Source organism: Pituophis catenifer, unplaced genomic scaffold (genome assembly GCF_029215685.1).
Source record: "Pituophis catenifer annectens isolate HBS135680 unplaced genomic scaffold, rPitCat1.0.hap2 SCAF_3, whole genome shotgun sequence".
NCBI lineage: Eukaryota > Metazoa > Chordata > Lepidosauria > Squamata > Colubridae > Pituophis > Pituophis catenifer.
In genome coordinates, this window is record NW_027256883.1 from 146242057 (window position 1) to 146256328 (window position 14272).

Here is a 14272-nt window from a genome sequence, read left to right on the forward strand (position 1 = left end):
GAGCGTTTGCCCGACTGTTTCTTGCGGGACTTAGTGGATCTGACCGGGCTAACCTCCCGCTCACTATCTGAGGAGAATGAACAGTCTGCCATGTTGAGAACGCCCCCAGGCGGCTAATTAGGCGGTTTTTTTTTTTAAATAAATAATTTATTTATTTGATACAGCCCTGGGCAGCGTTCTGTACCCAGCGAACAGAGATGGCAATCCTTCCACGCCTAACATGATGGAGCCCAGTGCTCAGCCCTGGTGTGTGGGCAGGCTTTGCCCTATGGGGTGATAAGGGGTTAAGCGCTAGATTGTGAACGCCCCCCCTTTCTCGACCTACGGTGTCTGGGCCCAGACTGGGACCAAGGCACTGTAAAGGAGGCCTCCTGGGAAATGAGCCGTGGCCCTTTATATCAGGGCCCGCGCTTCACAAAGGGATCCAAAATGGCGGCCGCCCCAATGCTCGAATTGGCAGCCGCACAGTGGTGGCATAGGGACAAAATGGCGGCCCGCCCGCGCTCAACGAGATGACTAGGCGCTTCCCTTGGCGCCGTTTTCGGGGTCGCCACTCAGGGGAGGTAGTCAGGCCGGTTGCCACACGGCGGGCCCACAGAAACCTGACGGGATGGCCGCTGGAATAGCCGCGAAGCGGTGGGGCGAGCGCCGTTACCTGCTCCTTTGAGGCGCCGCCGCTTATCTCTGTTCGAAGGCACGGCGGTCGGGGCACAAATCAGTCAGCCCCGATCCCACCAGCAGTAAAGGAACCGGCCGGATCCACCCCGCAGGGACAGAAGCCGGCGGCAGAAGGCGCGAAAGCCGGCACGACCCGGATCCCCGGGCACGAAACCGGCTAACAGCTGACAGGCTCACAGAAACAAAAAGAAAAAAATTTTTTTTTTTGAAAACTTAATCCTAACCGAAATCAAAAACAGAAGAAAAAAAGGGGCTAATCAAAAATAACCAAAGGCCTAACGCCACACTACAGAGCACAGAGAAAACCCTCTCAGTCCGTCAGCAACTGAGAGAAAGACTGGGGTTTGGTGTGCAAAAGGGGCATGGAGAGAGCACAGAGGAGGAGTTTAATAATAAAAAAGTTCTCTCAGTTGCTGTCAGATATGAGGATTTTCCCAATGCTGGAGTGTAGTAGCAGCGTTCTGGAAAACCTAGAAATAAAATTGTAACAAATATATCAGTGTAATATAGCAATAAAATGACACAAAGATACACTTGATACCAACACCACTTAATAAGTGCAAAAAAATAGACTTCAGAGGCCCTCCAGAAAAGCTGTCTTCACAGATCTATGAAAGATTGGATTGTATGCTGACTAGAACATAGGTACAAGAATATTCCATAATTGGAGACTGCCAAAGAAAAGTTTTTTCTGCCCCCCTCCCAAATTCCCTTTCTCTCTTATATGTGGACAACCCTAAGCAACCTGTCCTTGAGTAAGTATATATTAAGGAGTTTATAGTTTCCAAGATCAGTAATTAATATCAAATCCTTAACAGCAGAGCACAATCAGAAAGCATGAATCACACTAAGTTTCTTTAATTAGACCTACTGTTAGAAAACAAGGAGACTCTTCTGGTGAGCACCATGGTGAAATGCTGCTGGATGTAAGTTGCCAAAATCTCTCTGGAGAAAGTAGAGATCTCAAGATTACCCATATTTACTCCCCACAGCTCATTTTTGGTGAGCAGATGGCAGGAACTGCGTTTTTGTGATCAACGTATGACTGACTAAGGAGTTCATAGAACTTATAGCTGCTAATGCAGTCTATATATAACTACTTTAGGTTCAATTGAGGTTCACTCTTAATAATTTTAAATTTATTTTATTGTTTGCTTAAAGATTGAGAACCTTTAGATAGGCAGGTCTTAGTAAAATCACTGAGTGAGTTTTGTTCAATCCTTCAAAAAATAAGTTTTAACTACAAGTTCAAAGATTTGTAAAAAAAAAAAATTGGAGGGAGACTACAGCAAAAGGATGTTTAGTATTGACTTTAGAAAGTTTTTAGCAAACATACAAACAAAATACAAATGGACTTAAGACTTTGAAGTTAATTAAAAGGATCTTTCCCATGGGAAAATGTCTATATAATGTATTTTTCGGAGTATAAGACGCACCAGAGTATAAGACGCACCTTAGTTTTTGGGCAGGAAAATAAGAAAAAGGCTGATTGGCAGGTGGATTGGCCTCCCGGAATACCCCCAATCAGCTGTTCCCAGAGATGAAGTTTAGCAACAGGTTCCTTGGTTGTGAGCTCTGTGCCTTGCTTTTTTTCCTGCCTCTGAAACTTCTGAAACTCCATTTCAGAAAAAACGTTTTTCCTGCCTCTGAAAGCCCCTGAAACAGAGCTTCAGAAAAAAAGCCTCTGAAGCTCTGTTTGGGGGGTTCTTTTCTGAAGCTTCGTTTCTGATGCTTTTTTCAGCCTCTGAAACCTCCGTTTGAGAACCTGGGCAGGGCTACATTTGGAATATAAGACGCACCCAGATTTTCACTCTCTTTTTTGGGGGGAAAAAGTGCATTTTATATTCTGAAAAAATATGGTATTTGGATAAAACTGATAACTTTGAAGGTTGAACACTAGTGGACACTTTAAGGGAGATCTACAATGAATGGTTTTCAGGAAGTTATTTACTATTACTGAAGAATTAGAAGATGGTATTGAAGAGGAACAAGGCCACTTAATAAAATTGTAATTGATTTGAAGGTGGATTAAAAATGATAGCCTATAAGAAAGAGATGGAAATAGTAAATTTACAAATGAAACTAAATTATGATTTAATAAGTGAAAAAGACATACACATATTAAATCAGAAGAATGCTATGGATTATTCCTCTACATTGGATTTACAAAAGGGACTTGTTGAAGTTGCCAAGGATTTTCTAAAAAGAGACAGTAAGAATATGAACAGTGGTGAATAACATCTTTCTACTAGAATTACAAAGGGACTTGAAAGGATATGAGGGATTCTGAGAGAAGAGACAAAGTATCAAAAGGGGATGTTAGAACTTTGAGAGATCTAAAGATTGTTGGGAGAAAGAAGAATATAAAATCGGTTTATTTGATTGACATTAAAATAAATGGGTTACTATTTTTGGTAATGTTTAAATGGTTTGTTGACAGACTGGATTATGATGTTTTAAAAGTTTTGTTTGTTTGAAGAGAGGAAATGGGGGAATATGTTTAAATAGAGATGGAAATTTAAATATAAAAGGAACAATTCAAACTGAGTTTAAGCAGATATAGTCTGCGATAGGGCTGTTATTTTTGATAACTCTTAATGGACTTTTGCTGATTAATATGGAGAGATGAGTTTTTAGAACTGTTTATAGAGAATGGGGTGAGGTATGGGATGAAGAGTTGCTTGGTGCTATTTTAAGAGACAGTGAAGATGTTGATCATATTTGCAGGGGATGAAGAGGGAGGTTCCTTTTTCTCTTTTCTCTTTTTCTTATCTGCATTAGATACACACACACACACAATAAATTGTATTCATTTTATCTGTATAACATAATTTTCAATAACATTACTATATTACTATATAAAAAATAAGGGGCCATGAATCAGAAACCTAAAAGCAAAATAAGCAAAATCTCACCCTCATTTATTTTGCTTCCAGGTTTCTGCATCCTAGCATCCTCCACTGAGGTAGAGTTTCAGCCACTTTTCCCAGATTGCAAAACTGAAGAACCACCCTTTCAGATAAGAAAGATATTGAAACATCTACATGCTCCTCATAAATGTTTTGAAATACAATACGTATGTTTCTCTCTCTGTTTCAGTGAATTCTCTTCCAGAATCCAATAGTAACTGGGAGATACACAAAGGAGTATCATTAGGATACTAACTATAGTTTATCACAAACTTATCAATAAACTTTTCCACCAGTTTCGTGTAGTCCCCACAATATTCTCAAAAACCTTCCTCCAAAATTATTGACAGATCCTAGTTCACATCATAGGTATTTCCCCCGATACTGCTTTAGATCCTGCCTTTGGAGAGGAAGATACAGGCAAATCTTCAGGCCTCTTCTTTTCCAATAGAGAGCAACTGACCTTAAACAATGCCATGGGACAATATCCCACAAATGCAATAGGAGAGAGGTCTTGAAGCTTTGCCTCCTTAATTACCATGTAGGCTTGAACATGAGCTCTTATTTGGCCAAGTCCACTTTTGTCTTATTCTATGGCACTCTATTAGCTTCTGCTATTTTAACTCCTGTACCACCTGAGAAAGTTTAGCAGCACATGGGATTAGCAGACAGGAAGCTGCTGCACAGGGACAATTCAACCCTCTGGTCACCTCCAAATTCCAACCAACATCAATAAAACTGTTTCTCGAGTTGCTAGGAAAATCCCTAAGTGCTTAGTGGAATTCCTCCAGATACATAAGGTGCCTGAGGCAGATAGTCAGTCATGCCACCCTACAGAAATTATGCAGAGTGATTAAACTCATCTGACCAGAAAGTTATTTAAAATGGCAAAGGACTATATTTGTATCCTATATCCTCACACAATTTATCTGAAAAAAAAGAGAGATCCGGTATATGCCTGCATATATATTTTGAGCCTGAAATTATATTGAGACAAGTTATGATAATATCAACCAAGGCAGATAATCAAGCGAAGAAATCAACTCCACAAAGCGGCTAAAACTACTTTTATTGAAATTGGCTATAACAAAATCTGGCACATCTGATTATGTGATACCTCCTCCTTTCTGTCCAATGAATTAGGGAGGTGTTTGTCTGAGCTATTTGCAAATGTTACCTGGATGTTGTGGACAATGTATTTTAATCCCATATACTTGTAGCCACAAAGCTGCAGATCTCTATCAAGTTCACTTGACTTACTCTACAGGTATTTGTGAGTTACTGAGCCTTCCTAGACACTCTTCCAAGGCATGGAGACTGAAAGCTTATAAGACAAATAGTTTTAGAAATACCAGTATCAGACCAGTGAGGAAATCCAAGAGGGATGTATCTTGTTGGGGCAGCCACGTGGGATCCTTATCTTGTTCTTATAGTTCAGCTGAATGCACAGACACTTACACCACACCATCTCAAAAGTAGGACGCCTGGTCACAGATAAATTATTTCTTAAGAGCATTTCTTGAACCCTGGCACTGCAGTTGATATCAGACACAAAACTCGGGAGGAGAAATCTTCAGGAGGACCACAGCCCTAATCTGCTCAATAATATATACCTGATCTATTCGTTCATTTACCACCAACTTATGAATAAAGGTAGTATTATTACAGATGGATCTGGCATTCAGCAACAGTAGATATAGTAATTTATAATACTATATGGTACATGTAATATCAAAACAGAATTTAAATGTTTTGTTATTGAAGTGGGATCTTCCTCAAAGACTAAAGTGCCTAGGAAGCTATACTAAAGACATTAAGATATTATCTTAATATCGGTACTTAGACACTGCTCATCAACTACACATAAATGTTGATGTTCTACCCACCGAAGCTGCCATGTACAATAATAGAGAGCTGCTTCAACAGTTAGTCAGTCACTTTAAAATATATCTGTTTCCACCTCTACCTTTCAGGAAGCACAAATTTTTTTAACAAATGAAAAGCATGTTCTCAATAGTTTTGCAAAATTAGGAATCATAACCTTTAGAGGCTTAGTTTTTACTTTACTTTTTCTTTATTCCCAGGTTTAGTTTTTATTCAAACAATAGAATATTTGGTCCTTAATGAAGGGGAAAAAAATCAAGCAAAATAGATGAAGAACTTGTAAAATATATGAAGTATTTCTAATACTACATATTTGCCACTATTGCATAAATAGATATTTTCCATTTCATCTTGCTCATATCCCAAAAGTTCCAAATCAGATCAGATAAGAATCAGTTCTGATTATGGTATGAGAGACAATGAGTTGGATACAAATTTACCAAAAACATATTTTTAAAAGCTAGGGATGCAGAGCATGGCATTCAGAATTCATTCCAACCCTCTAATAATAGCTCCACTTTAAGTCATATGACTGCCAGAGAGGAAGAATGGAGTTCAAAGGTTTTTTTTAAAAAAAGGAAAGCTCACATTACATGGTACTCCAGAGGGGAATAGTGGTAAAATTTTCTTGGTTTTTTTTTTCCTCTGCAACCCCGGCCTATTCAGCCTATTTTCAAACTTGATCTTTCTTTTGACAGCTTCTATCCTAACAACAAGTTTTGTCTCATCCTGTTCAGTATTATATGCTGATGGACAGAGTCCCAAGTCTCTTTTATCACAACAGAGTAAGAAATAGCTGAGTATGGTCCAGTTGTCAGTTCCATAACTCCAGTGTACCACAAAGTCAGAAGCCCTAGAAATTACAAATAAAAAGAATACCACTTGTACAGCTATCAATAAACTATTCAAAGTCAATATTATGCTGTTCCTGTTATCTAGAAGAAAGCAACTATGGTTTTTAAAAGCCTAATATACAAAAATAACCATAAGTTTTTGAAATGCCATGATTTCCTACTATCTTTCAAATATATGTCCAATAAACACAACAAAAAGTATTGGATATAGCTTTTGACGATTACATTTTTAAAATAATGATATAAAATTGAAAATCAGACTATTATTTTAACTGATTGAAAAAGAATACTGAGTTCACAGTAAGTCATGAAAGGAAGTTATTACCTAGGTCTCCAATGATTTATAGTAGCATACTTTTAGGATTATTATATTGATAGTCCACCTTTTTTCTAAGGCTCAAGATCAGCCCCAGCCAGACACTACTAGACTACTAGACTGGCCAAGGATAAATAGCATCAACTGTATGGAAAAATCTAGGTAACAAGTTGATCCTTACCTGTAATTATTCAAACTACAAAGTTCATGCGCTATAATTAGGAATTTCTACTGCTTTGTTTATAACAGAAAAAGCTTTTCCAAAGACAACGGTATTTATTTATTTACTATCAGTTGTATATTCTATCTTTATTTTGTACAATCAAGATAAGTGTATATAAAGGTCTATTTTCTCCACAACAATCCCCCTATGAAGTGGGTTGCGTTGAGTGTGACCTCATCCCTGTAATATTCTTCATGATCCTAGTGCCCTTTGCATATTTTAAGATGAAAGTTTTAAGAATTTCCAACCAGCATGATGTCAGAGAACAAACTTAAAATGTGAACTTAGAAAGGCTTGAAGCCTAACCAGTAACAGTAACAGAGTTGGAAGGGATCTTGGAGGTCATCTAGTCCAACCCCCTGCTCACACAGACCTATACTAAGATATGAGAGAGAGAGATTTCACCATTTTTAGAATAATCTGAAACTCAGTTCCTGGTTTGTAGTACTTTTATCTTCCTTGCTCCGGCACAATCTGACCATCACCAAGTGCTATACAGTGAGATGAAATCGGGGCTAGCCGCCCAGTGCTCCCCATCACCATTTAAACATTCCCACAGCCCCACCCCCAGCCACATGTGCATTCCACTCCCCTCAACTGATTCCTTGTTAGATGCTGGCCAGATGCCGAAGCCTACCCAGTGCACAGGCGCCTGTTCCAACTGAGAGCTGTTTCCGGCTCCCAGCTCTCAGCTGAACATGCTGCCCAACATCCACGAAAGCAGCACCGGGCCCGGCCGGAATCCGAATGGAAGCAGCAACGGATCCGAGGCCCACAGGTATAGGGCGTGGTGGGCGTAGCTTGGCCACCCAGTTGGTCCGTTGTGCTGGAATGCCCCGGTGCAACGTCCTGGGTGTTGCCTATCCCCGCTGACACTAAAATTTAATGTCAGCCCCGCCAGGCATGCCAGGGCTGACACTAAATTTTACAGAAATATAAACAATATAATTTCAAAAAAGAATACCCAGCTGGATTAGGATAAAATCTATGTTAGTTTGGCATTGGCAAATAGAAGGTGGAGTTTCATCTCTTCATATCAGTCACCCAGCAAATGGCAGTTTGAAGCATGTTACCCTCAAAGGTAACCAGTTTCCTACACCAAGAGATAAAAAATATGGGGGGAAAGTTGTAGGCTCAGCCAATCAAGAGGTACAAAGGAAGAGTGCCCTGAAGTGGGCTTCTCTCCTGTGGAAAAGTTTGTCGTCCGCCCTCCAAGGCAAGAGTAGCTCCCACTGTTATGATGCTCCAAAAGATTTAAAAAACCCGGCTTTCTGGAACACCTATTGTTTCTGACTACTATAGAGTACCTAGTATAGGAATGCTATGTTATAATTTTAAAACATAATAAGATATGTTTTCTTTTCTTTTATTATTGTTGTATTTTATTGCCAATGCATTGGCAATTGCTTTATCATCATTTAGAGTCACTTTGACTGAAATAGTTTATAAATGTATAAATAGAATAAGGAAATATTCCAAAATTTGAGGGCTGTTTGGCAATCAAACAGATTGCCTCAAGTAGTTATATGTTTCTTCTTTTTTGGAGGTATTGAAGCAGAAGGTAGGCAGCCTTCTGTAAAGCATACTAAAACAGCATCCTTTCACACACACACAAAAAAAAAGTAAAATGAAGAGTGAGCTAGGCCAGGTGATTTTCAAGATCTCTTTAACTTTACCATCCTAGGCAAACCTGATTTATATAACAAGCTGTATATCAGGAAATGGAGCTAGTGTAAAAGACAGCAGGGAGACTTTTGCAAAGCATATGCTCCACACATCACATTACTTTGCTCTTCAAACATTTCATTGCTTTTTATTGTGCTTCCAAGTCCAATTCAATGTACTCGTGTTGATCTACAAAGTTCTAAACTATGTGAGACCAGGAAATTTAAAGTATCATTTATTTCCAAATTAATGTTAATGCCAAGAGTCTATCTGAATTGTGGTAGAATATGAATGTTGGTAATTTATTATTATAACTGGAAACCAGATTCTGTAGCATAATTACAGAATTTACTACCAAAGAAGAAAAAAATTGCCTCCCTTCTCATTCTGCTTTCAACGAATAAATACTCTACATTTTCAGAACATACAGTGTATGTAGAGCTCTCTGGGCCTCAAAGCAAAACTCTCACAAGGAGCTGTGCAATTTGAGAGTTAAGTTGTTGACTCTCTCCCAATTGAGATTGGTTCTGAGAAAGAGAAGAGAGACATCATGAGCTACTATAGTACTATAATAATAATAATAACTTTATCTTCTCTGCTGCTGTTACAACATGCTTAAGCCTCACAACAATCTCCTCTTACACTCTTAGTCATTACAAAGCATCCCATTCCTGGCTGACGACTAGAAGGTAACTGTCAGTAATGGCACTACTACTGTTGTTGAGGCAACAGCTTACTTGGGAACAACAGTGGAGAATGATGAAGTAGCAGTAACTCTACCCTCACATGCCATTCTTCTCTTGTTGGAGCACTTGTGAGACCAGGCTTATTTCTTTGAAAGACTGAAGGTATGGAGCAAAGGAGAATCTGGTGTATCCTGTATTTCTGAGCTCTGTAGAATTAAGCTATTAATTTTTAACTGGGAAAAAGTCTTGCCTTTGCTATTTGGATGCCCCTGCTTTTAACTCTGTGATGCTATGTTATTATTTAAATTAAACACCTCTCTCAAAGTTGGAATTGTATTGCTTGATTGCATGGTAAATATTGATATTTGTATTGCAACAAGTAATCCTCAACTTATGATCACAAATGGATGGCAATTTTGGTCATTAAGTGATGTGGTCACTAAGTGAGTCATCAGGTGACTGAACTGGAGTGTACTACCATTTTTACTGTGGTGGTTAAGTGAATAACAGCATTCGTTAAATGAATCCAGCTTCCTCCCTTGACTTTCCTAGTTGGAAACCGGATCAGAATGTAACAAATCATGACCATGACTGCAAGATGCTACAACCATCATAAATGTGAGCCAGTTGCCAAGCACCCAAATTATGATAATGTGACCTTAGGGTGGTGCAATAGTTGTAATTTCAAGAAGCATTATGATCATAAGTCACTTTTTCAGAGGCCGCCATAACTTTGAACCAATGATAACCATTGGCATAATGATAAGCAGATAAAAGTAGTCAGAATTAGTTCCCCAACTGATAAAAACATATAAACCTATGTAAGCTTCCTTGTTATCAGGTCAGAAATCCACTTCCTTATCAATTTGTCTCAATGTTGTTGAGAATTTTAATTTATATATTGATTCTAAATTGAAAATAAATAATTGCTGAAATTCAAGTAAGCACATCCCATCTATCTCAATTAATTTTGCTAAAAAGAATTCTGTAACACTCATACCTCTAAGAGGAACTTTCTATTTAAGCAGTTGTCAATCAGTCTGATACTAATTTACCATAAACATTTTTTCTACAGCTTTAACTTCCCATACACTATTGATTCAACCATATAAGGAATGCATATCAAAACTCTGCAGTTAATCTAAACCAGGGGTGAAATCTATTTACCTTCCCTACTGGTTTGGAAGTGCTTGTGCGCGTACGTCACGTGCAATTTTTCAGAAGGTCAAAAACAGGTTACTTCCTGTTTTTACTTCCTGTTAAAACCAGGAAGTAATGACGTCTGGGGGGGTGGGCAGAGCTTTGCGCTGCCGCCACTACCAGTTCACCAAACCATGCGCCGCTGCCGCTACCGGTTCACTCGAACCAGTGTGAACCAGTAGCATTTCACCCCTGATCTAAACTTATTACAAAATGTAAAAACTTTTACTAGCTTTTAGAAATTTGAAAACTTTTACAAATGTAGTTTTCCTGTTAGTTTACTCAAATGGGAAAAAATTAGTTTAGTTTATTGTTTATTGATTAATCTGGGAAAATGAAAACTATAGAAAAATAGAAAAGCCTGCTTTTTTTCTTACAACATAAGCAACTAGCTTTGCAAAGCCAATACAATGTATAAAATTTGTACCACAAGAAAGGTCCAAACAATGTATGACTTTGCATTCAATGCAACACCTTTTCTCAGTTAAAAATCAATAGTTTAATTTTATATATAAAAACCACTACATGATCAGATTATTTGGTCTTTAAAATATTTTGATAAAGGCTATTTGAATAATTTTAAAACTACTGAAACAAAATTAATAGCTAGCAATATTATTAATACTCTCATTCATGCATATTTGAGGATTTTTTTTGTTATGGTAATACTGCTCAAAAATATTTTCCCCAGAAATGCTTGCCTTATTTAGTGCCTCTTTATTTGGATCAGGTAATGATTTGGAGAATTTTTGATGAGTTCAGTAAACATGTGTGTCCCTAAAGGAAAAAAAGCTTCAATATTTTATCTTGTTTTAATGAAATCATTACAATTTGTTTCTATTTTTAATATACTATTTTTTGGGTTTTGATTATAAAGATTTTGTTTAAAAATATACTCCTTTGTAAATTACTTTAGGAATCCCTCTGATAACAAGAGAGTAAACTGAGGAAAAGAAAAATCATTAGATAGCCTGATCATCTAGCAGTAATCATTACTACAAAATGCAGTCTTGCTTCAGAAGCAATGTAGAATATGGTCCATGTGTATGCATATATTTCTTCCTCTAGCATATAATTAAGAGCTCCAATTTTGGATTGAATTTACTTTCACCATTCTGTTAGAATAAAATAGAAACTTTATTTAGTCAGCATAAAACTGACTAAATAAGTATAAAACTAACACAGATATACAAGTAGATACAAAACTCCAGAAAACAATAGGGCATATTCACTGTAAGTTGTCAGCCCTACTATTAAAAATTGAATTATAATGATAAACTTTAAGGTAGTACTGTTTTATGTATTTAGAAAAGAAAAGCAAGCAAAAGCTACTACTAAAACAGAAGCAACTTTCAACATTGTAATGAAACAAAGAAAAATTAAGTATACCCATTTTAACTCAATTGTATCAAACAGATGTAAAAACCATTAAGTTTTCAAAAAGGAAACTGCGAAGAGGCAAGTTTGAACATGAGCCACATGTTCATGGAACTAATCAGTTTCATTTTCTGAATCTCAACTAAAATGATATTCAACTAATATTCTCTGATTTTCTCCTTGTTTTCTATCATTTCGATGGATATCTGAAAACTGCTATCTCGCCTGTCCTGAGATGAGCTTCCCTATTTTTTTCACATATTAATATAATTGCAAATATAGACCAATTTTTTTACATCTTTTCATTTTTGGTATCATTTTAAACAAAAATGTCATACCGACACAATCTTATTTAAGTGAGCAAAGGTGAGGGCAGCACAGGCATCAAAGCACTGTAGTTGTTTGGCTCCACACGGAATAATTATAACACTTTTTAAGCAGAAGAGTGGTGAAAGACATGTGCTAAAACAGGTTATCAATTTTTGAGATAAGTAATTCATCCAAGCTGGGTTAAGAGATTTTAAGAGGTTTTCCTTGTACCAAAAAATCCCCAAACACATCAATGTTTTAAAAAATATTTAAATGTCAATAAACTATACTACTATCAATTTTGAAAATACCCATTACTTGTGGGAATCAAAGGCTAATATGGTAGTGTAAAGGATTAAAGTAAGTTTTCCTATACAAGCTCAACTACATCCATATGTTTTTCTCTTGGCAACAAAACAGAAATGGTTTGCTATTGCTTTTTTTCCTGGATTTTTTTTTTTTTGTTTGTTTAACTTTCCTTTCTACCCTGTAGATTTGGTATCCCTTGGTGGCCTTCCATCCGACTCTTCACAAGGCCAGTCCCTGCCTAGCTTACATGCCCACCAAAAGCTGGACAGGTGCTGCCACCTCCAGCACCCAACCACCTTAAGCAAGTCTTATAAGTTGCTCAACCTTACCGTGAGAGTCTAAAACACCATTTTGAGCTTCTGAATTTCGGGGGTGGGGGTGGGGGGGGAGCGACAAATGTTAACAGTTTTGGCAAATTACAAACCCCAGCCTAGCCCAGCCCAGCCCAACCCGAGAATGCCCTTTTCCAGTGTCCACAAGCCAAGAACTTAACCTGTTAGAAAGTATCCTGCCAAATGCGGGAGCAGCACAGAGCTCTCCCCACTTCAAAGACTTTCAAAGACTGTGCTAAAACACCCAACCATCGGAAGCGGGTGGGGGGGGGGGAGAGAGAGAGAAGGCGTTTCAGCAAAATAAGCCTCTCTTGACTCCCCAACTCGCCCTACGAAGCTTTTGGGTCTCCCCACATCTCCCATTCTTCTGCTGAAGGTGTGGGGGGGGGAGAGGGAGGGAAACAAATAAAGGGACAACTTGGGTGAATCCAGACTGTTCCGAACAGGAAGAAAAGCAGCAGCCTTTTTCTCTTCTCCTATTCACAGGAAGGCTCCTCTCATATCCCAGAAGGAAACGAAAGGGTCATGTCAACGTTTCTCGTCCCCTTCGCCCAAAAACATTCCCGCCACGCCGGGGTCTCGCAGGGCCGGGTCGTTCTCCCCGACTCGGGGGCCCCGCGAGTTCTAGGCGCAAGACGCCACCCAGGCCCATCTCGGGACCTTCCTCCCATCTCCGTAACTAACTTGTGGGGGAAGCGAAAGGAAAAGGAGGGCAGCGGCCGCGCAACAAGTTCCCGGTTGGCCCTAGAGACTCGACTCCTATGTCTTTTCCCTCACCGGCCGCCGCTTCTTCTTCCTCTTCTTCTTCTTCCTCCTCCTCTCCTCTTCCTCGTTTCCCTCCCTCCTTCCTTCCTTCCCCTCCTTTCCCTTCCATCCCCTCGCCGCCACTCGCGACTCTCCCTCACTTACCTCCGCCATGTTCGCCGCTCAGCTGAGGCGGGCCGAGCCTGGAGAAGGGGAATCACATCGCCGCCGCGGCGGAGAGGAGGAAATGGCACGGAAAGGTTGCGGGAGCAGCGGCGGCGATGGGTCACAGGCTCTGGGAAGCGGCAGCAGTGGATGCAGGGAGGAGGGAGCGGGAAGCCACCAGGGGGAGGAAGAGGCCCAACGTCACCGCGCAAAGGAGGTGGGCGCGCCCGCGACACCGCCTCTCCGCTCCCCCCGCCCGCTTCCTCGCTTTGCCTGCCCTTCTCTTTCTCTGCCAGCGCGAGCGCTTCAGTCACGAGACGGCGGCGTCCGTTTCCCGGCGTCGCGCTCGCGGAAGGCGCATTCACGCCCCCCCCCCCGCCCCTTCCTTCCCCCCCCCCGAACACGAGAAGAGAAACGGTCTCTTCGGGGACTGGGGCCGTTTGGAAGGGGGGGGGAAGGTGTTTTAAACGAACTACGCACGCGCAGTCCACACCCAGGGCCGAGGTCCCGACTTCTCTGGGCGGACGACGAGTCTCCACAACGTAACGCGGGGCCGCCCAATTTTTTTTTTTATTATTATTATTAAAAAAAATGAGCACCTTGTACAAAACAGCGACTCAA

General features: G+C 39.8%; 1 protein-coding gene across 2 annotated transcripts in view; it reads right to left on the reverse strand.

Annotated features, from left to right (window-relative positions):
* Window positions 1-13733, reverse strand: part of MIER1 (MIER1 transcriptional regulator) — an 86805-nt gene extending 73072 nt beyond the window's left edge. For both annotated transcript variants that reach the window (XM_070941278.1, XM_070941277.1), the window contains exon 1: window positions 13652-13733. In XM_070941278.1, the coding sequence (XP_070797379.1) occupies window positions 13652-13660 (9 nt within the window). In that variant the 5' untranslated portion in view covers window positions 13661-13733. The remainder of the gene's footprint in view (window positions 1-13651) is intronic.
* Window positions 13734-14272: the final 539 nt, after the last annotated feature.